A 22,642-nucleotide genomic window follows, 5' to 3' on the forward strand; every position below is an offset into this window, starting at 1 on the left:
ATAAAAATTAAAAAAAAAGGTGAGTAGCCCTGATGAACACTACTTAAAGTTGACAATTTCGATGACAGTTCGCCATAGGTTGTAATTTGAGTAGAGCTCGTAAAAGGTTTGATTTTTTATTTGAACTGATAAACCTTAACTCAAGGGGGCACCAAGTACATATACGCTGCAAAATAACAGTGACTTTGTGAAGAGACGGAGAGTGTAAAATGCTCATACAATAATAATAACAATAATGATAATGGGCGAAACAGTTCAGTTAGTATAAATACAACCAGAAAGAATTTTTTTAGTAAAGGAACTTACGTTTACTTTTATGAAGAAACCGAAAAAAAGTTACAGCAGAATCGTCACTGGCTTTTTCCTGAATAATTTCCCATAACGTCTCTAGTCATTTGGTTGCACTATTTCTAAGACCCTAACCAGGGAGTCGTGAAAAATAGATAAAAGCCAGTACCATATAACTTTTTTCCATGCCACGACACATTGTCATACACTGACCCTCTCCACTTTCCCTAACCAGTTCGTATCGGCAAATGATGCACGACGTGGAATTCTCTGGGACGACATTCGTAGAACATGTCCTAGCCACTGGAGTCGATGTTTCAAGATGGTGACATCAATTGGATTATCGTCACTAGATGTCACCAATCATTCGGAGACAGCGATGATCAAGCACAGATAGTTGTCTAACATGCTCAACTCAGAGAGGCCACGTTTCACAAGCATCGAGCAAAACTGCTTTCACTGACACGTTGTAGATCCGACTTTTCACAGCCAGACTAACATCACGAAGATGGTAAAGATGACTCAGATTGGCATAAGCCGCTCTGGCTTTCATTATACGTGCATCGATCTCATCACTCACGCCACCACCAGCACTTACTCAGCGACCCGGATACACGAACAAGTTAATCACTTCTCTTGGTGTGAAGATATTGTAATTCTTTGACGTTATTATATCCAATATTTAACTAAGTTATCGAAATAATGTAGTAGCAATGATAAAAAGCAAGGTCTAATAGCTGAAATATTGGTTTGAAAAAGACTTAGTGGAAAAGTATGACTTATGGAGAGATCAGGTTATCTAGTTGGTTTTGTTATCACATGTTACGTTTCTTTGTAATGGGTAACTTTGACGACATTTTCGTAGTTTATTTTTCCACTAAAATATTTATTGAGACCTGACTAGTTGTCATTACGCTTAATACAACAACTAATTTTTATACGTTTCAAGGCTATTGAGTGTTACTGTAAAATCATAATTGTACTTTTCCAATTCTTTTGACTCCTATACAGAATACAAAATTATCCTCTCGTCTGCCTTATATTGGCGATATAAATTGATAACTTTGAAGTGTGGTATGGTGTTCGACTGACCTATAATTCATTCGAGTTCTTTTTTTCATTTTAACGTATCAGATGAATCCTCTTCCGTTTATAAGTAAAGACCGAATTTTTAGCGTAAACTCTCAATCAAACTGACCATGAACAGACAAGATAACTTCCTATTAGAATGAACTTTTCATTTAATAAACTGTAATACTTGTTTACACCTGTTGCCCCACGTGGAGGAGGATAGACCGCCCACCAGCATTCTCCATCGAACTCTGTACTGCGTAATCCTTCACAGATTTTTTTTCACTTGCTATTCATTTTTTCGATGTCTGCTTCCAAATCCCCGACTTAGTGTGTTCTTCAGCCTTCCTCTTATCTGTTTCCCTTCAGGAATTCCAAGTTAGCACTGCCTCGTGATGCAATTTGTTGATTTTCTCTTTTAATGTCCCATCCCTTCAACTCTCAGGTTGGAATTTAAATGGTTTAAATTGTTTGTTCTGGTTAGCGCTTTTTTGGCAATTTTTTTTCCAATGGTATAGAGTTGCTAACCGCATGCTCAACCCTCCTCCTTTATTCGAGCTTGGGATCGACAATAATCCTAGAAGAGCTACAGGTGGAGTTAATATACTAACATAATTACGTATAAATTACAAATAAAGTTAATTAAATGTTGTAGAGGTAATGGAAGAAGATCAATTTTCTTAGAACTGAGTAATAATGCCAGAATATTTGTTACTCCAGGACTAGCCTGCGTCAACACGTGAACTAAGGATAGGGAGTGAAGTAGTCGAACGCGTGAACAACTTCACTTATCTTAGAAGTCTGATCAGCCCTAATGGGTTGATGTCTGACGAAATCTCAGCACGGATTCAAAAAACTCGTTTGGCTTTTGCCAACTTACGTCACCTATGGCGAAGGTGAGATATCCATCTATCAATTAAGGGACGAGTATACTGCGCATCAGTCCGTTCTGTTTTACTTTACGGCTGTGAAACTATATCTTTTATATACTACCACCACTAAATTAACTACTTCTATGAATCCGGTGTTCATCTTGTTGTGCAAACGAGATATAGCAACTTGAACCGATACATAAATGTGCATTGTCCTACGTTGTAGCTGACTGACTGACTAATTTATACAGTATCTAATTAAGACTTCATTCGTTATATCAGATATATTGCCTGCTTAATATGAAAATTTATATATGACTATTATTTGAATTGTAAGTGTTCTAATTCATTATGACAAGTTCATTGGTGGATCAGTTGAAGTTAGACATTAACTCTGTTGGATGCCAGCTCAGTGGTCCATCGGTTAAGGGCTTCGGCTCGAGACTGGTAGGGCCTGGGTTCGAATCTCGCGAGAGCGGGTTCGTGGATGCGCACTGCTGAGGAGTCCCATAATAGGACGAAACGGCCGTCCAGTGTTTCCAGGTTTTCCATGGTGGTCTATCTTCAATTGACTCACGCTTTCAACTATGATAAGTTCATGATTGTTAAAATGAAAATTTTTTTTTTATAAATGTTTCTATGGTAGTGATTAAGAGGAGAAGGGTGTGTATGTGTGTGTGTGAGAGAGAGAGAAGGAAAAACAAATGGAATCGAATCTTAAACTATATATACGTATATGACCTTAGAGGATAATTCATTCTTTTGTCTTAATATTTATTTATGGATTACCTTATCCTTTCTCCCTGTTCTCTCCCTCTCTCTCTTTTATCTTTCCTTACTCGTTGTTGTATTCGGTCATATTCTTCTTTGTCCTTGTCCTTTTTCAATTTAATAAATATTTATTGTTTATTAACATGATAATAATAATTGTGATTTTTTTGTGTGTGGATTTCCAAATGTTCTCCTTATAATTGAGATTATTTGTTTCTAAGCATTTCAAACCTCATCTTACCCTTTCCCCCCCACCTTACCTAATTAATCTCTTTTTGTGCATTGTATTTATGTTTGAGAAAAATGAAATTTGAATAGTTTTGATATTGTTGAAAAGGACTTTTCAAAACCTAAATCTAGTTAATAATAGTCAAGAGGTATTTCTACTCGATTCAGGTTGTGTATTAATTAACACTGGTCAACAAGTCTTCCATTTAATCTTGGATGAATTGATGCTTTGTATATATATATGTGTGTGTCCGATTCGAACTTGTATCAACTATGGTCAGACAGTATTGAGATGTTATCACTGAAGTATTCAGTTATGTAGGATTTTTTTTCTTAGGCCTGTCACTCCCAAGGGACCATAGGCCGACGACCAGAATTCTCCAACCCACTCTGTCCTGGGCCTTCCTTTCTAGTTCTATCCAGTTCTTGTTCATTCTTCTCTTATCTGTTTCCATTTCTCGGCGTAATGTGTCCTTTGGTCTTCCTCTTCTCTTTTGGCCTTCATGACTCCATGTGAGGGCTTGTCTTGTGACGCAATTGGGTGATTTCCTCAAAGTGTGCCCAATCCATTTCCAGCGCTTCTTCCTGATTTCTTCCTCCGCTGGATGGAGTCTGGTTTGTTCTCTACTACAGTAAGTTGTTGCTCATAGATTATGTCTGGCCAACGGATCCAAAGTATCTTGCGTAGATACCTGTTAACAAACGCTTGTATCTTCTGGATGATGGCTTTCGTAGTTCTCCACACCTCCGCACCATACAGTAAAACTGTCTTGACATTTGTATTGAAAACTTTGATCTTGGTGTTGGTTGACAGACAGTTGTTTTGAGTTGCAGATATTCTTCAGTTGTAAATATGCTGCTCTTGCTTTGCCGACCCTAACTTTCACATCTGCATCTGATCCATCGTGTTCATCAATGATGCTGCCCAGATATGTAAAGGTTTCCACATTCTCCAAAGCTTTTCCATCAAGTGTAATTCGATTGGTGCATGCTGTGTTGTATTGGAGAGTCTAGCTTTTCCCTTTGTTTATATTGAGATGTCGGATACATATGTATATTTGTTTGGTCAATGAATGAATACTAACCAATATCATGTCTTTCTTGTCGTTTGTGCTGATTGAATTTTATTGATCAAGTTTGGAAATCTACTCTTGTTTATATCAATTGATGAACGGAATAATCTCTAAGCTATGTCAGATTTCCATAAAATGTAAATTTTGTACATTTGTGTACATTAAAACTAGATAGATGTTCCATCATAATTTAAATTTCTTCACTAGTTTTGATATGATAACTCAATGTATGATCCTATTCAGTAAATTTATGTTCTATAACAACCTACAATAAGTACTTACTTACGCCTGTTACCCCTCATGGAGGAGCATAGGCCGCACACCAGTATTCTTCATCCAACTCTGTCCTGGTCAATCCTTTCCAGTTCTTTCCAGTTGCTATTCATTCTTTTCATATCTGCTTCTATTTTCCGACGTAATGTGTTCTTTGGCCTTCCTCTTTTCCGCTTCCCTTCACCATTCCAAGTTAGGGCTTGTCTCATGATACAGTTTGGTGATTTCCGATTCACTTTCAATGTCTTTTCCTAATTTCCTCTTCAGCTGGAAGCTGGTTTGTCCTCTTTCACAGAAGGCTGTTGCTGATGTTATTCGGCCAATGGATGTTGAGTATTTTGCGTAGACGTACAATAATTGGAAAAACACAATTATATACAAACTAAGCATTAGATTAGAAAAATGGAGTACAAAAGGTTACATTTAAATTAAAATAGCTCTGAAACAGTGAATGATACATTAAACAAAAGCTTATGGTTTATAGAATAAAATAGGAACAAAACAAAGTGTTAGTTTTAAATTAAGTTAAATAACGTCCCCCCCCCTAAGAAAGCTTCTGTCGTTTATCATGACTTCTTTGTTTCTCTATTCACACATCCATTTCATTGTAGTTATGACAATTTGTTTGTATATAAAGTCATAGTGATTACTTAGTATATGAAAGTTTGCTAGTTGCTTATGAGAAACTTGGCTTCTTAATAAATAAATAAATAATGAACACCTAGTCATGGTTTAGTGTGTGTGTGTGTGTAGTTACTCATCCATTCATGTTTCTGAGCTAAGTGATTGATTGAATGATAATGTTATGCCATTTGATTAGCAACTGTGTAAAAGGTAATCTTTTTAGCTTTTTATCAAATGATTAACTCAAGCTGAATTAATTGAATAGAGAAAATGTGTCGATTTCGAAGTGTCTTATGTAATCAATAACTTTATCATTTCATTGCAATGACTGATTGAAACAATGTGGATAGTTGATCCACAAATGAAATGGATAGTTGATCTGCTGCAAGGTTTATCATCTTTCACTGTTGTATCTTTTGCTTTATAAAAATTGACTGGAGCGATTGTATGTTGGTTTATGTATGGTATCGATGTCAAAATGTTTTAAGATCTTTATAGTGATCCGTAAGACATTTTTTTATATAAGGCAGTATTATCATTTTTCTAGTTTCTGATATTATTTTCGTGGTGTTGTTTCTAGGGTAATCATTTTCATAAAAGACAGTTTTATTTATTTATTTATGTTAACACACAAATATTGGTACAAAGAGGCAACAGATATATATGTGCCGCACAAATCTCATTCGATTTGTGTCAGGGTTTTGATACAGCCCAGGTTCCCAAACTGAAACATGTGGTTTTGTTAAGGGGCCGCACCTGGAACCTTTGATCTAAAGATCTGATCCACAAGGCAGTGGAGCATCGTAAGGAGATCAAGTCGGGTTCGTACTCCATTTGTTCCTTCAGGATACTTGAGCCAGCCCATGTGCACCATTGGTTTGGAATGAGGGTTTTCCAACTCCCCTAGGTGTACTTTCCGTGTCCACCAACCCATTTAAAGCTCCGGACATTCACTTTTCGTCCTCTGAATTTCGTAAACAACAGTAATGCCACGAAAAGGCAGTGAGTAGGACTTGTGTGGCAGAAGCTATATACGCATGGCCATGTTGAGAGCATTTGGAGAGGGAGAGCGGACTCTCCCCACTCTCGGCCATACCAGGGCATTTGGAGGCATAAAAGACTGTGTGTTTCGAGCTGTCCTGTGTTTACTCTGTTTATTAACACATCCACGAAGTAATTCTGTTTCCTGATTCTTCTTCTTTCTGTAAATTTGATGTTGAATATGTTTCCGATCAATTTATTGGTTTCTTCGAGTTAATCTTTCCTCAGGATTACAAATATACCATCAATATAAAGTTTTCAAATCTTTCAAGTTGGCTATTGATAAAACTACATAATCTTCAGTCTTTCCATCAACCCTCCTCTGAATTAGAATGATGTAGTTGTTAGGTACTTCTATGTTATTCTGTGAATGGATATAATGTTATGAATGAAATTTCCTTGAATTAAACAGTTCACTACTGAAATCATCTGTCTAATCCATTCTCCTTTGGTATTGGATTTTTTTTATTCTTCAATAAAATCAATGTTTACTGGTTTAATAAACTTCCTTTTCATCTCCTCTCCATCGTTTATATACTTTCACCTTCATTCAATCCGCTTTTAATCTTATTATTCATAATTATCAAGTCAATTCATCTTGTATATGTGCAGAAATATTTTTAAACAAATTTTAGCCCTATTAATAATACCTACTTCTATATTTTTGGATATAAATGTGACTATGTGTGACTGTTTGGTTGTTTGTCTATTTAGCTGTTTTCTCTTTCTGTTTTTCATCTTTGTTTATGTCTGCGGATTATTGATTTTTGTTGGTGCCATAGCAACGATAACATATGTATATATTACTGTAAGATTTATATAATCAGTAGTATGTAGTAATAGTAGTAGTAATGTTATACATTAATCTTAGGTTATCATTTACATAGTATATTCATTTGGAATTTCATTTCTCTAATGTTCTCTAATTGAATATGTTGACCTTTTATAAGCATCACTTAAGCTTTTCTACTTTTTTTAAAAATGTTTCTAATTGAGAAATGTATGTCTCTGTTGACCAATACTACTATTCAGAATATGAGTAGTTAAATAATGTCCACTTAAAATTATCATTGTAAAGTAAAGCTAATTCGATGAAACAATGTTGAATGTTGTAGTAAAGATTTCCCTGTGATGATTTAATTCTTTTCTAAGCATTTAGATGCATCCAGGTAATCATAAATGAATTTGTACATCAGTAGGTTAGTGGTTAAGGAATTCGATTTTCAGCCACTATGTCACGAGTGCAAGTCTCTTTTCCTACCTTCTATATAAATGAATGGGTAGTATTGAAGTTTTGCCTTCACTTACTTCGATTTGACTAGTCAGGCACTATCACAAGCTTTAATTTGGAACATCTATTCAAAAAGGAATGCTATAAATGAATTAAAAGAACAGAAAGTTTTTTATAACTTTGACTAAATCAATAACTTATCTACTGAATTCCAGTAGTCACTAGCTTATGAAATAGCGTGAATTTTAATTCATTTTCGTATTGGTTGTTTCAATCTTTCCATTTGATGTTCAGGACCGCAACTGATCAGTCTGAAATTGGACAAAACGCATGTCTTGTATTCCATTTCTGTTTAAAATTTGCTTGTGACAAGGCAATATGTCAATACTTACTTACGCCTGTTGCTCCCAATGGTGCATAGGCCGCCGACCAGCTTTCTCCAACCCACTCTGTCCTGGACCTTCCTTTCCAGTTCTATCCAGTTTTAATTCATTCTTCTCATGTCTGTCTCCATTTCTCGGCGTAATGTTTTCTTTGGTCTTCCTCTTCTCCTTTTACCTTCAGGATTCCATGTGAGGGCTTGTCTTGTGACACAATTGGGTGATTTCCTCAATGTGTTTATTCTTATCCACTTCCAGCGCTTATTCCTGATTTTTTCCTCCACTGGAATCTGGTTTGTTCTCTCGTATAGTAGGTTGTGGCTGATAGTGTCTAGCCCCTAAATGCCCTGGTACGGCCGAGAGTGGGGAGAGTCCGTTCTCCCTCTCGAAATCCTATCACATGGTCACGCGAATATATAGCCTCTGCCAGGGAAATCCTACTCACTACCTTCTCGTGGCATTACTGTTGTTTACCAAAATGAAAGGACGAAAAGCGAATGTCCGGCGCTTTAACCGGGTTGGTGGACATGGAAAATCCACCTAGGGGAGTTGGAAAACCCTAATTCTAAACCAATGGTGTACATGGGCTGACTCTAGTATCCTGAGGGAACAAATGGCGTATGAATCAATCGTTGGTCACCGCCTACCATGGGACTGCATCTCCTCACGATGCTCCACTGTCTTGTGGATCAGACTTTTAGGTCGAAGTCTCCGGGTGTGGCCCTCTATGAAAACCACCTGTTTCAGTTTGGGCACCTGGGCAGTATTATAGCTCTCACACAAATCGAATGAGATTTGTGAGGCGCATATTTATCTGGTGCTTTTTTGTACCAATATTTATGTGTTTAAATAAATAAATGAAATAAATAAACGGATACGAAGTATCTTGCGTGGACAATTGTTAATAAACACTTGTATCTTCTGGATGATGTCTTTCGTAGTTCTCCAGGTTTCCGCCCCATACAGTAGAATTGTGTTGACATTTGTATCGAAAATTATGAGTTCGGTGTTTGTTGACAGACAGTTGTTTTGAGTTCCAGATATTCTCCAGTTGTAAATATGCTGCTCTTGGTTTGCGGATCCGCGTCTTCACATCTTCATCAGATCCACCGTGCTCATCGATGATGCTCCTCAGATATGTAATGGTTTTCACATCGTCCAAAGCTTCTCCTTTAAGTGTAATCCTATTGGTGCATGTCAATAAGAGAATGTTTAATCAAAGTCCTAAACATCAATAAGAGTAAATTTAAACAATCAATACAGAACGGAACTTATTCATTGTTTACTAAGGTTTCTTTATATGACAAACTGATGAAAGCTAACTTCATTTGTTACTGTGTTTATTTATTCATAAAATCTAATTATATATTCGTATGTTTTTTCTATCTACATTATGTAAACATCAGCATAAATTATCAACATCTTAGCTTGAGAACATCAATAAATGTTTATATTGCGATATATGTTAAACCACTACAATGTGAACAACATTCATATTCCTATATGTGTTCATTATTTATTTATTTATTTAAACACATAAATATTGGTACAAAGAAGCACCAGATACATATGCGCCGCACAAATCTCATTTGATTTGTGTGAGGGCTGTGATAATCCTCAGGTGCCCAAACTGAAACAGGTGGTTTTCATAGAGGGCCACACCCGGAGACTTCGACCTAAAAGTCTGATCCACAAGACAGTGGAGCATCGTGAGGAGATGCAGTCCCATGGTAGCCGTGACCAACAATTGGTTCATACGTCATTCGTTCCTTCAGGATACTGGAGTCAGCCCATGTGCACCATTGGTTTGGAATGAGGGCTTTCCAACTTCCCTAGGTGTACTTTCTGTGTCCACCAACCCGGTTAAAGCGCCGGACATTCGCTTTTCGTCCTCTCAATTTTTTAAACAACAGTAATGCCACGAGAAGGCAGTGAGTAAGACTTCCGTGGCAGAGGCAATATACGCGTTGCCGTGTGATAGGATTTCGAGAGGGAGAGCGGACTCTCCCCACTGTTGGCCGTACCAGGGAATTTGGGGGCATATGTGTTCATGATAATTATAAATAGATTGATTGGTAAACTTGTTGAGTTTAGATGCATCATTGAGTGTTGGTCAGGAATAGTTGAATCAGACGGTTACAGGTGGTGGTCACATGAAGTCTCTCTCCATAAATCATAATGTGAACGATTCTTCCTGTACTATATCCTTATCCTTATATATATTGAATATAATAAATTAACTACTTCTATGAATTTCGGTGTTCATGTTGTTGTGCCAACGAGTTATGGCAACTTCGATCGATGTATATATGTACCTGGTCTTACGTTGTACCTGACTGACTCACTGAATATGAATGATAAAAGAGATAGGATATAGGTTAGCAAACGTGTAGTTCATTTGCTTTTTTTATTCAACAACTTGGGGTACTCTATAGTGAATTGTTCACAGAAGTCATCTAGATAGCTTTTAAATGATAGGAATAAAGTTTTAAGTGAATTTCTTACTCTTATATGTATCTAGTACTGATCCATTAACTCAACAGATAATAAGTGTTTGAAATCACTAAATACTGGAAACGTATTGAATATTGCCAAAAGGCTATCCTCAATCTGAATGAAATGTTTAAAATAATTAAACTATGCAGTATGGTATCAGCCTTCCGATGGACGGATTAAGGAGTCTAAGAATTTTGTTTTTAAATTCGACGCATCATATTTGTAACTTTCAGTCTGGACTGTGATTGCCAAATATTAGAAACCATGAACGAAATTCTACAGATTTCTTTTCTAGATTGGACAGAATTAAGATATCTATCGTGTATGCTACTTATATCGACATAAGTAGTATGTAAAGCCAGTCAAGAATAGAATGTCTGATAGCAGATGGTCAATAAGATCGAGGAGGAAAAAACGTGAAACTGGAAGCAATTGGTATGAAAATCCAAGAACATTGAAGTCTGAGACGATTTTACTAACATGTTCTGTCATTTTGTGTTCAAATACATTCGATTGTCCCCATTTGTGTTCTTGTTCAGTACATCTTCATGATAGTGGGCAATCAATTTCTTCAGCATTGATGCATCTCCAAATATTGTTATATCAAGGTCAACCCCATAAATTCTTAATTTGTTTCATGAATAGATTTTTAATCGTACATATTATTGTTACTGTTACCTCCTTCTTTATTTAAACACCCAGTTTTCAGCCTTTAGGTCTTTGGTTATAACCACCCATTGGATTTAGGTAACTAAATTTAATAACTAACCCTCACGCAAACAATCTAGCTCTAACCGAAATTAGATTGTATCATTAGTAACCCTGTAGTGAACAAGAACACGGGTGGGGCTAATCGAATGTAGTTAGGCACAAAATTACAGAGTATTTCATTAAAATATGAGAGCTATATAGTGAATAGTTAATTTGCAAACTATCCATCAATTGTCTCAATCTTGACCGTTCTTTCTGCAACTGTCAGTCCATCGTCTCCGATTATTATTGTTCGTGCATCTTCATACCAATTTCGTTTCGTTTCTGTTCTTTCGTTATCGATCTATTGAAATACATTCAATTCCCGACCATCATCATATACTACTTATGTGTGGATATAAGTAACCCACACCACAACTCGACACGTTTACAATTAATTTCATCGTGCTTTTCTATAATTCTGTGACAACTTGAATTGAATTGTATTTGACTTACAATTAGTTTTTTTTAATCTCATTTTACAAGCTGTTTTTTTTCAATATTTACATCATACTTCTATTTTTAGAAGGGTCAATTCTTAGACAACTTCTTATCAACTTACTTCTTATCATGTCATCCACAACCAATGGAATGTGATAACACTACTACTAGTATCAATGATTTTGAAATGATTAGATCAAAATCTTTATCAATTTATTCTACAACTGAAACTGATGCTTACTCTGCTTCTTATAATTCATTATTAAATACTACTAATAATAATCATATAAGTAGTACTAAGAATATTATTGGCGATACTACTTTTCATTCTTCATCAACCAATATACTGCAGGATAGAAATCTTATACATAAATCAATTTCTAATAATTTTAAAATGGATACATATCCAATAGATAAACATATTGATTATTATAGTCGTTATGTGTTAAATTCACCGCAACATAAACATCAAAGTCGTACAAGTTTAGATCATCGTCTACGTTCACGTATTTATTGGAATAATGCAGGATTAACATATGAAAAACAAAAGGATACAATAAATCAGGTAATTCATGTGTTTTTTCTTTTCTGTTCGGAAAATAAAACGTTTTCATGATTCAGATCATGAATTGATCTTAGTTAGACCACTATTGAAAACCTGGAAGCACTGAATGGTATTGTATGTAACTCCTAAGAAGTGCATATTTATGAACCCTAATCGAAGTTTGTTCTCTATGAACGAGGGAGGTAGGGTGCGTTTGGTGGTGTTGAGCTCTCTGAGCTGAGATGGTTTAATAGCAGAGCTTTTATCGTCACTTTAGACAACATTCTCAGTATACCTACTTCATGAATAATTCTGTACTTTACGAGTGTTTGTACAGAGTAGTCACTAGTTTGAAGTCACAAGTTCTCCGTCAAAGGTGAAATTAGTTAACTGTAGTTTAGTTGGTAAGAAAACTAATGCTATTAAAATTATTTGATCTCTGTTAATTTGTTTATGTTCTTTAAGTGATAACTGTATAGTAACTATTGTGTGACTGTAGTTGGGAATACGTAATACTTGTTCTAATCACCTCTCTCAATGAAAGTTAACAAACTCATGCCCATACTTATCTAATATCATATTTCTAACAACATAGCTGACTTAGTAGTATTATTATATCCAATCAATGACTTGAAGACATTTATGATCGAATACATGCAGTCTATGTATGTTTTCTATTTTCATAGGCTATTTCTCATCTATAAAATAATACAGAGTAAATTATCACAAAGTATACTTTGCCTTTAGTAGACTGTTGGGCATTTCACTTACTCCACAAGTGATGCAAGTTGATGAATGCCAAACGAGCTTTTTGATTCTTTTCTGAAATTTTATCAGACTTACGAAATAGGCGAAGTGGTCTACACGCCTAATAGTCCAATCGTATTCATTCGCTAATTAATCTGAATCCCAGTCTTCCTTCATATGTCCCTTTACACTCTGTTATTTTGGATCATATTTTCATTATGTATTTTCTGTGAGTACCATTACTTCGATCTCTTTTTTCCATAGTTCATCTTGTTAAAGTGATGTTGTATGTAAACATGGGCCAACACACATATTTGTGCTAAAATCTGTATTATTAATGACTACCTAACGATAATAGATACCCAAAATGTGAGTTGAATAGAGATTCAACCTTCTGTCAGCTGTTACTTGAAAGCTACAATTTTTTAGTACTTTACAGATCAATCACTTTATCATAATTCTATTCAAATATACGAAAGCAAATTTGTTTATCAAACTACACTGTAATACCCTCCCCCTTCAAAAAAATATTTGATAACTGACATTATGAGACTAATCAATGTTTGACTGCCATTAAAAACCTGGATACACACTGCTAAGGAGTCCCATACTAGTACGAAACGGCCGTCCATTACTTCCAGGTTTTCAATCGTGGTCCATCATTGATCGGTTTCATGATGTCGATTAAAACTAATAATTATCATATGCTCACTAGTGATCATCTTCGAGAGGGAATTCTCAGAGTTCTAGTCAGAAGCCGTAACCAGTGGAGTTCAATTATGTCGAGTATGAGACAGTTACCCACCGAAGACAATGAAAGATGGTCTCACAATATCGCAGATTGGTTGAAGTTAGCCAATAATACCGTCGGATACCTGCTCAGTGGTCTAGAGTTTAAGCATTCATGTTCAAGACCGAAAGTCTTGGGTTCGGGTTATGCGTATGTGATTGTGGATGCGCACTGCTAAGAAGTCTCATACTAGGACAAAACGGTCGTCCAGTACTTCCAGATTTTTAATAGTAGTCTAATATTGATCAGTTCATGATCTCGATTTCAACTCAACAATCTCCTTAACCCTATCTTAATTATAATATAAATTTTAATATTCTATTTCTAGTCATCTCAATTATCAACAGTTCATTTAACGAGTTTATCTGAAATGATTTTATATTTCTTGGAGAAATCTATTACATCATTGTCAACATCATCTCCTTTAAATGAAAAGAAATCCTCCTTAAATTCAACTTATTCTCAATTATCATCCAATGTTGAAATGTTATCATCATCATCATCAGCAGCAGCCACAGGATCATCATCATCATCTGTTCAAATGATGAATTCATTACAAGAAATTAATATAGATAATATGACATCATCCATTGATCCTTGGGATATTACTAATCCATGTTGGAATGAAGCTTTTTTAAATGGTCCATCCTTATCAAATGTAATCACAGCAACAACAACAACAACAACTACCACTACCAGTACTACTACTACTACTACTACTACTACTGCTACTACTACTGATAATAATAATAGTACTCATTTAGGAAGTCATCAGTTATCATCATCATCATCGTCATCATCTGAAACTGCATTAGATCATATCAATTCGACATTCATTATACATTCAAATCAATCCTCATCATCATCATCTACTACTACTACTAATACTACTAACAATCATCCTAATTCAGTAGTATCTATTAATTTAAATGATTTTTTTCATGCATTCAATGAATTGTTATTATTTATTAAAAAACAATGTAAAATATATTTTTATTATTTTTTATATAAAATTATTATTTATTTATTTATTTATTTTAATCAATCAATTAATTATTGGTTAACTAATTATATGATCCATATGATATATCAATTATTCTCAGATGATATGTTATCATATATATTGAATAATATTGAATAATATTAAAAGTAAGTTGAACTGCTTATTGTTGGTAGTGTTGTTGTTGTTGTTCTTGTCTGACAAAGCTTCTTCATGGAGTCGAAATACTCGTTTGACTTTTATGTTAACCTATGTCAGTCAATGTCCTGGTATAGACGAGAGTGTGGGGGAGACTCCGCTCTCACTCGAAATGCTCTCACATGGCTACGTGTATATAGCATTTGTCAGGGAAGTCCGACTCACTGCCTTCTCGTGGTGGGGGTGTTATTCACGAAATTGAGAGGACGAAAAGCGAATGTCCGGTGCTTTAAACGGGTCAGTGGACACGGAAAGTTCACCTAGGGGAGTTGGAAAACCCTCATTCTGAATCGATGGTGCAAATGGGCTGGCTCCAGTATCCTGATGGAACAGATGGCGTATGAATCAATCGCTGGTCACCGGTACCATGGGAATGCATCTCCTGACACTGCCTCACTGCCTTGTGGATCAGATCTTTAGGTCAAAGGCTCCGGGTGTGATCCTCTAAGAAAACCACTTGTTTCTGTCTTGGCACCTGGGCAGTATCATAGCCCTTACATAAATCATATGAGATTTGTGAGGCGCATATGTATCTGGTGCCTCCTTGTATTAATATTTATGTGTTTAAATAAATAAAACCATATCACATGATCACTATGAGATCAAATCAATAAGATGTATAGAAGATAAATCGAAATAATTGTAATAGTTAGTGATCATAAAACGCTACCACTTAGCTACTCGATATTTGACTGACGTCCTATAAGGCTGAGATATCTACGGTTCATTGATAACTGAGAACTGGCCTTTATCATATTTATCTAACGGCTGGAAGTCGAATAGTTTAATCACTAAGCCACCACCCTGCTTTCGACCAGCTAAGTATACACACATATCACTCATTAGTTAACTACCTATATACAAAAATTCTAGCCCTTAAGTATGTTTAATTAATAGACAATTTTACATTTGACTAAATGTTAACTAAATTTTTTTCATTTACTTACCTCTTCTGTTTTTCCTTCATCTAGCAAATATATTCTTTCATTCTTCTAAAAAGTAAGTATGTTTACCTTTCTTTTCTAATTAGTGTATTATATAACGTGTTAGTCAATTTGTGGTAATGCAACTTTGGCAAAATGTGATTATTGACTTAATTCTTCTCAGATTACATCATCTCTTACATTTTAGTGAATGGTTTTGTCTTTTTAAGCAAAGATGGATAGTGGCTAGCAGCGGAATCCAGTTTGACGCCCGTTTTGTCCTATTTGGAACTCGTCAGCTGGATATACCTGCATCTCAGTCTTATTGATGTTCACCCTGGGACTCGAACCCAGTATTGTTCACTTCAAACGCCATCGCATTATTCACTCAACTACAGATTCCTGATAGCCACTTGCTTGTGCAATAGGGTGGAGTTTAAATTCACCTAGTATGGGAAGATTCAAACAAACAATACTAAGTGAATTTAGTTTCGTCTTTTGTTTCAACATTGCTCACGTATTTCATAGCTATAGTATGGATAAGACTATGGACATTTAGACGCTTGATATTAGACGAAGACTATCAATCACTCTATAAGATTGTTTATCCTAATATATTAATATGGTTGGGACCTTCGTTATTAGTGGCAGTCGTCTCCAATGATCATGCCTTCTCATTAAAACTCCTGAAATTCCTATTTGAGTTTAGATTTAAAGATCCTGGGTTCGACCCCTGTTAGGGTCTCACACTGATACAAAAACAAGATTCTTTAAACTTCTCAACTAAGATCATGGTTTGAAGTTAACCCTATAAAATTCAACTATCTCTACGAAACCTATAATAATAATGATTGACTCAGTGGTTACTAATTTTGAGAGGTAGTTCCCGCAGTTCTAGTGAGAAACTGTGATCATTGGAGTCCACCAATGCCAAATTTAATACAGTAACCCACGAAATATGTTACAGAATGATTGCACAATAACTCGAATCGATTAAAGTTGAACATGTAAATCATTAGATGCCGGCTCTACAACTTATGTGTTCACTGAGAGACCTGAAGTTTTGATCCCTAATGGAGTTCCGAATGCTCACTGTTAAAAATTCTCATACAGGAACGAAACAGCTAACCAATGATTCTATAAGGATGGCTCGTTGGCAATCTCAAGAAGCCCAGAACGAGCCGAAGACATTCCATCCAATCACCACTAGGGGAACATTCTAGAATGTTGATGTGTAGCTTCCCTATTGGATGAATGAGAAGGACCCTTTATGTGCCTTTTGGCTGTTCGAAATGATGATTTACTTTTAGCCGAAAACTATAAAAACATCAGATTTTTGTACTATATTTGACACTGTTTTGGGGAATAACATTCCTACTTACTAATTTCCTGTCTTCTCTCTTGCGATGTTGCGGGTTTGATCGTTCAAGTAGTCTAGTAGCACGCGGCATAGCAAGAATCTAAAGCTCTAGATATAACAGATTCCCAGTTTTCAAGGGTTTTTCTTAACTGCCATCACTCCATGATAATACTTGTATAACATTAATGTAATATAATTTCTTTATCTCTTCATAGAATTGATATGGATAAGTCAGAACGTAAAGAAAAAGCACGTGTTGCAATTGAAAAGGCGATTCAAAGTAAGTCTTTACATTATCATGAGTGTTGCGTGTGTGTGTGACCACACACATATTTTAATTTGTAAACGCAGTGGGATGTGACACAATCGTTTTCATGTCTTTTAGGTTTTGGATGAAGCATAGACTTCGTTCTTTCTTTGATAATGAACTTCGCTGCACTATACGTTTAGTCGATGACTAATTTAAGCTTTTGTTTCAATAAAAGGCTATTTGATTCACCTTTAAAATGGTAAGGTGATGTAGACAGGCTTTTTTCCACCAAGGCTACAGTAGGTCTCACTGTGCTATGAACTTTCCATCTATTGATAAATTTAAGTGGATAACCATTCCCCAATTATGTCTTGTTTAACAACTTAACATCATCATCAATAGCGTCGTTTGTGCAGTTACGATCGTGCCTGTTAAATAGGTACCTAATAAAACCATGTTTGTATTGCACAGGGCAATAACTATAATAACTAAGGTATTGGCCTGTGCACGTCGGTTTTAAAAATAAAATGGATCTTTTGATTGAGCCATATTCTCGTCTGCATAGAAGTATATCTAGGAAGGGAAGTTGGTCGTTCTTCTCTTCTTGGCATGAGAGACTGATTTGGTTTTGAATAATGTTAAGTTTATTCAATAAACAGTTCATATCATCCTTCCCATAACCTAGAAACTGCAGTTGTATTTTAACTGAAATGTGAAAGAAATTGAAAGGATGTACGCTGATACGATGTCCTACCGCCTAAGTATCTTTTCAAAATCCTATTGTAAAACACCATGATAGTCAGGTGGAATGCATTTGTTGTGAAAAGTTACATTATATATAGCCCTCAGTCTTCCATTGGCATCTTTTGATTCGTTCTTCCATCTAAACTGTCTCCATGCTTTCGATGCACTGAAACTTTTTACTCCTTCTGACAGTTGTAGCAACTTCGATGTCATTTTCCGATGCACATTACTTATAAACAATGTTGTAAGTAGCATCTAATACACTATTAGTTTAGTCGTAGATAAGTTTTTTATCATCATAAATGAAAATCATTGGAATCATCAAAAATTCCATTTATCAGTATTCCAGAACTAAATTCATTTAGCGGATCACCAAAAAGCAAGGACCATTTTATAGCTTTTTCTTCTAGACTTGGGAATTAACTGAAGTTAGAAATGTAAACCATTGGATCGTAGCTTAATAGAAGATGACAAACAAATGTCCGGCGCATAAAACACGTTGATGAATGTAGAGGATCCATCTAGAGGATTTGTCAAACCCTCATTCCAAACCACTGGTGCACATGGGGATCCAGGATTCTAAGAAAATCACGTGAACGATTAATCGCTCCTTGTAAAGCCTGATAGCTACTGGATCCAGTCCCTCATTGAGTAGTACGTACATACTATTGATAAATTCCATACTACAACTATAACTATCTAGTTGTTCCTGGTTCTCACTGTTCCTGTCACTAAATTGCGTTTATAATGTAAAATTCGAAGATTCAGTAATTGTCACTCCTCCCCTATTATTACCCCCAAACACCCTGGTCCGGCTGATAGTGACTAAAATCTGTTCTACCTCCCGAAATCTCACATAGACACGCGTATACATCCACTGTCAGAGAAGTCCTACTCACTGGCTTCTCGTGCCGGGGATGTTATTTATGAAATTGAGTGGACGAAAAGCAAATATTCGGCGCATAAAATAGGTTGTTGGATGTGTAAGTTCAATCTAGAGAATTTGTAAAACCTTAATTCCAAACCACTAGTGCACATGGGTTCCAAGATCATAAGAAAATCACATGATTCGGTTTAGGCACCCCAGTGGTATGCACCGCCCACACACAAATCGAATGATTTGTATTGCTCTAGTATATATATTCAATGCCTTCTTGTACATAATGTTTTATGTTTAAATAAATAACCCTCAATGCTTTCTGGCGGCGGCGATGTTATTTATGAAATTAAGAGGACGAAAAGCAAATATCCGGCGCATAAAACAGGTTGATAGATGTAGAGGGATCCATCTAGAGGATGTGGGAAACCCTGATTCCAAACCAGTGGTGCGCATTGATCCTAAGAACGTCACCTGATTCGGTTTCGGCACCCGAGCGGTATGCACAACCTACACCCAGATCGAATGATTTGTGTTGCCTCCTTGTACATAATATTTATACATAAGATTAGTTTATTGTTCTCTATATAATATCTATCTGTCTTCTTTTATTATTAGATCTAACTGGTCTTTCATATTTGACTGATATAGAAATGGTACATGATCATGTAGATCGAATCTTTAATTGTTTACAATATTCTAAATTAAATAAACAATTAACTTATATTTTATTAGATCAATTGCTTTTAGAATTATTTCCGGAACTTCATTTAAATAATAATGATAATGAGGAGGATACTATTCATACTACTACTAATACTACTACTGATAACAATAATAGTAGTATAGATACCTAGAATATAACTTATATTCTTATGATTATTGTTTCTTCTATGGTAACTTGGACCAATGCATATGTGTGTGTGTGTGTGTACCTGGTCCTACGTTGTAGCTGATTGACTGATGATTATAGTATTCTTATGACATATAATGATACTCACATATGAAATATTGTTGTACAGTGATTATATTTGTGTAAGATTCTTCTTTTTTTGTTTTGTTTTGCATATTTTGGGATGATGCCATTCTTTCTAAGTGTTACTTATTATCATATACAGTAATGTACCCTTGACCACCCCCCACCCCCCACGCACAAACACACAGATACATACTTACATACACAGATTGACAATTGTATACAGATTTATAGATTATCATATTTTATTGTATCCTGTTCTCTTGTTGTTGCTATGACTTAATAGGCTGGTTTCATTAATTTGTTCTCATGGAAAAACAAATAAACAAACAAACAATTGTACTCTTACAGAATTGTATTATCATTACTACTAATGATGTCTAGTGTAATATAGAGATAAAAATATGAATGTTTATATCCATATTACTAACAAAGTAGAAATAAGTAATAAATCATTGATATATATAGTTGAATATCACTTTTGTTTCTTTTTTTTTTGTTTTGAGTATATTGTGTATGGTTTGTTTGTTTGTTTGTTTGTGTATACAACATTGATATACCTAACCCCCCCCCACCCACATACATACCTACATACATACCCATATGTAGGCATGGATACATGTATTATTGTTAATTGTATAACATATCTTTCTTTGTTTTGATTTTGTTTTTTTTTTTTCATTGTTTGTTTATTTATTAAATTATTTACTATGATGTTTTTAATGTGAATCTCATTTCTTAGAAGGGAGGGGGAAGTTTTTGTGATTTCAATTATATAGAATATCTATTCTGTTATTGTGAATAGAGTAAATAAATGTATTTAAAAGAAAGAAACAAGAATAACAACAATAAAACATTGGTAGTACAGATATATTAGTAGAAGTATGAGTAGAAGTCCTACTCGCTGCCTTCTCACAGTGGCATTACTATTGTTTATGGAATTAAGAGAACGGAAAGCGATTGTACGGCGCTTTAACCGGGTCGCTGGACACGGAGGGTCCACTTAGGGGAGTTTGAAAACCGTGATTTCAAACCAATTGTGCACATGGGCTGGCTCCAGTATCATAAAGGAACAAATGGAGTATGAATCAATCGTTGATCACCGGCTATCATGGGACTGCATCTCCTTACGATGCTCCACTGTCTTGTGGATCAGATCTTCAGGTCAAAAGATCCGGGTGTGGCCCCTAAGAAAACGACCTGCTTCAGTTTGGGCACCTGGGCAGTATCATATCCCTTACACAAATCAAATGAGATTTGTGTGGCTCATATATATATATGGTGCCCCCTTTATACCAATATTTATGTGTTCAAATAAATAAAATAATAGATGAATGAAATAATCAAAATTAAGAAAATGATTGTTAAGGGCGGAGTATTCTGTATAGGAATCAGTTTACAAGTCATATATATACATATCAATATGATGACCTGTTTGAACATCTGAGCTACTTGTTCTTACCATCTAGATGAGTGGGATAATCAAAATCAAGAAAATGATTGTTAAGAGGGGAGGTTTCTGTATAGGAATCAGTTTATATATCAATATGATGACCTTTTTGAACATCTGAGCTACTTGTTCTTACCATCTATCTAGATATTTGAAAAACAAGTCATCTGTCTTTTGTTTGTTTTAATACATCACTATGGTTATTAATCGCATAATTTATTCAGGTGCATTTCATTGTACAACTTACAAAAGATCTAATCAGAGATATCATGGTTACAGACAATATGTAGCGAAAAGAATAAACATTATTTACATGTTGATTAACTGGAATGCTAATATCTAACTGACGATCACTCAATATTTGTCATGAAGATCGACCAAGAAGTAAGAAACGGGAACATGTTGAATTGCTTGATACTGAAAATTCTATATTGTACGAAAAATATAATATTGAATAAAGCTAAAAATTACTTACTTACACATGTTACCCCTCGTGGAAGAGCATAGGCCGCTCACCAGCATTCTCCATCCAACTCTGTCCTGGGCAATCCTTTCCAGTTGTTATTCATCCTTTTCATATCTGCTTCTATTTCCCGGCGTACTGTGTTCTTTCGCATTACTCTTTACCGCTTCCCTTCCAGATTCCAAGTTAGAGATTGCCTTGTAATGCATATTGGTGGTTTCCTTAATCTATATCCTATCCACTTCCAACGTCTTTTCCTAATTTCCTCTTCAGCTGGAAGCTAATAATAATGATTATATATATTTTCCAATATTCAGTGTATATATGCATATGATATCAGGCAAATTCAGACATCTTTCTATTCATTTAATGAATGAGGGCTGAATGTTGAGGGATAATTTTCAAACTGATGACTCCATTTCATTCGACAATTGAGGATATGCTTCATTGTCCTTTTCATAGAAAGTATAAATGAAAAGCTTTTGATGATTGAAATAAAAATATCCGGTGAAAATCATAGTCCTATACTAAACATTCCACAAATGGGTTGAAACATTCTAGGATGGTTGAGTTCATATTTCTTATGTTACTCACTTACACTTATTACCCTTCATGGAGGAGCATATGCCTCACATCAGTATTCTCTGATCAACTCTGTCCTAGGTAATCTCTTCCGATTGTTATCCATTCTTCATATGTCGGCTTTCAGTTATCGACGCAATGCGTCTATTGGTTTTCCTCCTTTCCCTTGAAGATTGCAAGTTAAAGGTTGCCTCGTGAT

General features: G+C 35.4%; 1 protein-coding gene across 1 annotated transcript in view; it reads left to right on the plus strand.

Moving 5' to 3' along the window:
• Smp_194070 (hypothetical protein) overlaps positions 1–17,422 on the plus strand; it is a gene marked incomplete at both ends in the record, with an annotated part of 36,461 nt that extends 19,039 nt beyond the window's left edge. The window contains 3 exons of the mRNA XM_018792406.1: positions 11,625–12,104; positions 13,949–14,730; positions 17,317–17,422. Coding sequence (XP_018644634.1) covers positions 11,625–12,104; positions 13,949–14,730; positions 17,317–17,422 — 1,368 coding nt within the window. The remainder of the gene's footprint in view (positions 1–11,624; positions 12,105–13,948; positions 14,731–17,316) is intronic.
• Between the last annotated feature and the right edge of the window lie 5,220 nt (positions 17,423–22,642).

The sequence above is a fragment of the Schistosoma mansoni genome (genome assembly GCF_000237925.1).
Source record: "Schistosoma mansoni, WGS project CABG00000000 data, supercontig 0301, strain Puerto Rico, whole genome shotgun sequence".
Lineage (NCBI taxonomy): Eukaryota > Metazoa > Platyhelminthes > Trematoda > Strigeidida > Schistosomatidae > Schistosoma > Schistosoma mansoni.